The sequence below is a fragment of the Herpailurus yagouaroundi genome, unplaced genomic scaffold, assembly GCF_014898765.1.
Source record: "Herpailurus yagouaroundi ecotype Mexico unplaced genomic scaffold, PumYag 54397, whole genome shotgun sequence".
NCBI lineage: Eukaryota > Metazoa > Chordata > Mammalia > Carnivora > Felidae > Herpailurus > Herpailurus yagouaroundi.
In genome coordinates this window covers 1-1,708 of record NW_024413778.1, presented here as the reverse complement: position 1 = coordinate 1,708, position 1,708 = coordinate 1, and the positions used below count along the sequence as shown (strand labels likewise).

General features: G+C 40.4%; 1 protein-coding gene across 1 annotated transcript; it reads left to right on the top strand.

The window, feature by feature from the left end:
* Positions 1-4: 4 nt before the first annotated feature.
* Positions 5-724, top strand: LOC121024076 (putative olfactory receptor 2B8; the record flags this gene model as incomplete). The annotated part of the gene is made up of 1 exon (XM_040466393.1): positions 5-724. A coding segment is annotated over one exon (720 nt), but the record flags the coding sequence as incomplete, so codon positions are not given.
* Positions 725-1,708: the final 984 nt, after the last annotated feature.

The window sequence follows — 1,708 nt, the reverse complement described above, 5'->3', positions numbered from 1 at the left end:
GTGTTACACGACCAGCACTGTTCCTCAGCTGCTGGTTCATCTCAGGGCAGCAGACAAGTCTATCTCTTTCGGTGGTTGTGTAGCTCAGATGTTCGTCTCTCTAGGGTTGGCATCTACAGAATGCATTCTGTTAGGGGTGATGGCATTTGACCGCTACGCAGCTGTCTGCAGGCCCCTGCACTACACAGTGATCATGCACCCCCGTCTGTGCGCCCTGATGGCTTCTGCATCGTGGTTCCTTGGTTTTGTCAACTCCTCATTGCACACAGTGCTCACCTTCCTTGTACCACTCTGTGGGAGAAATAAAATAGACCACTTCTTTTGTGAGGTCCCCCCACTGCTCAAGCTTGCCTGTGTCGACACCACTGTGAATGAGTCTGAGCTCTTTGTCAGCGTGATCATTCTCCTCATACCTGTGGCATTAATCACATTCTCCTATGGTCGGATTGTCAAGACAGTGTTAAGAATAAAGTCAGCTTCAGGGAAGAGGAAAGCTTTTGGGACATGTGGGTCCCACTTCACAGTGGTCTCCCTGTTCTATGGCACAGGCATCTACATTTACCTCCAGCCCAGCAACAACTACTCCCAGGATCAGGGCAAGTTCGTTTCTCTCTTCTACACCATCGTCACCCCCATGGTCAACCCCTTTATATATACCCTTCGGAACAAGGATGTGACTGGAGCAATGAAGAAGGTGCTTTGTAGGGGCTATGACTCCAGATGACTCGGTACAGAAGTCCCTGTGATGGAATACTTTGAATGTCAGAGCCCTTAAGATTATGTGTCTGCACGTGTCATCCAATGTTTCCGCTGATGACTCTCATGAGAATTACCTTACTTCATTGTTTTAAGCAACGAGTGTTCAAACTCTGAATTCATGGATTCAACAGTGCAAGAGAGTTCCCATTTCTAAATATCCTTGACCTCACCTGTTGTTTCTGGTGTTGTTGATTTTAGCTATTCTCACATAGATGAAGTGACATATCATTGCATTTTTGGTTTGTATTTACGTGATGATCAGTGATGTTGAGCATGTTTTGACAATGTTTTTTTTTTTTTTGTCATCATGTTGTCTTCTTTGGAGAATGTCTATTCATGTATTCTGGCCATTTTTAATTGGATCATTTGTATTTTGGGCATTGTATGTATAAGACCTTTATAAATTACGATATAAACCCTTTATTGGTTATGTCATTTGTCAATATATTCTCCCATTCAGTAGTTTTCTTTTAACTTTGAAACACAAGTAAATTTGAAATATTTTTCAAATGATTTTATTCTAGTTTTTTTAATTAAGTGTTTTTACTTATTCATCTTTATCATAAATATTATTTCTTTTTAAAATAAATGTATTTATTTCAATTCAAGTTAGTTAACAGATAGTGTTGTATTGGTTTCAGGAGTAAAACCCAGTGATTCATCACTTACATATGAAGCCATGTACTCTTCCCAAGAAGTGCCCTCCTAATACCCATCATACATTTCGCCCATGCCCCCACTCCTCTCTCCTCCAGCAACCCTCAGTTTGTTGTTTGTATGTAAGAGTCTCCTATCATTTGCCTCCTTCTGTGTTTCTTTTTTTTTCCTTCCCTTCTCCTCAGTTAATCCGTTACATGTCTTAAATTCCACATTTAAGTGAAATCATATTTGTCTTTCTCTGATCGATTTATTTCACTCAGCAAAATACAGTCTAATTCTATCTATGTCG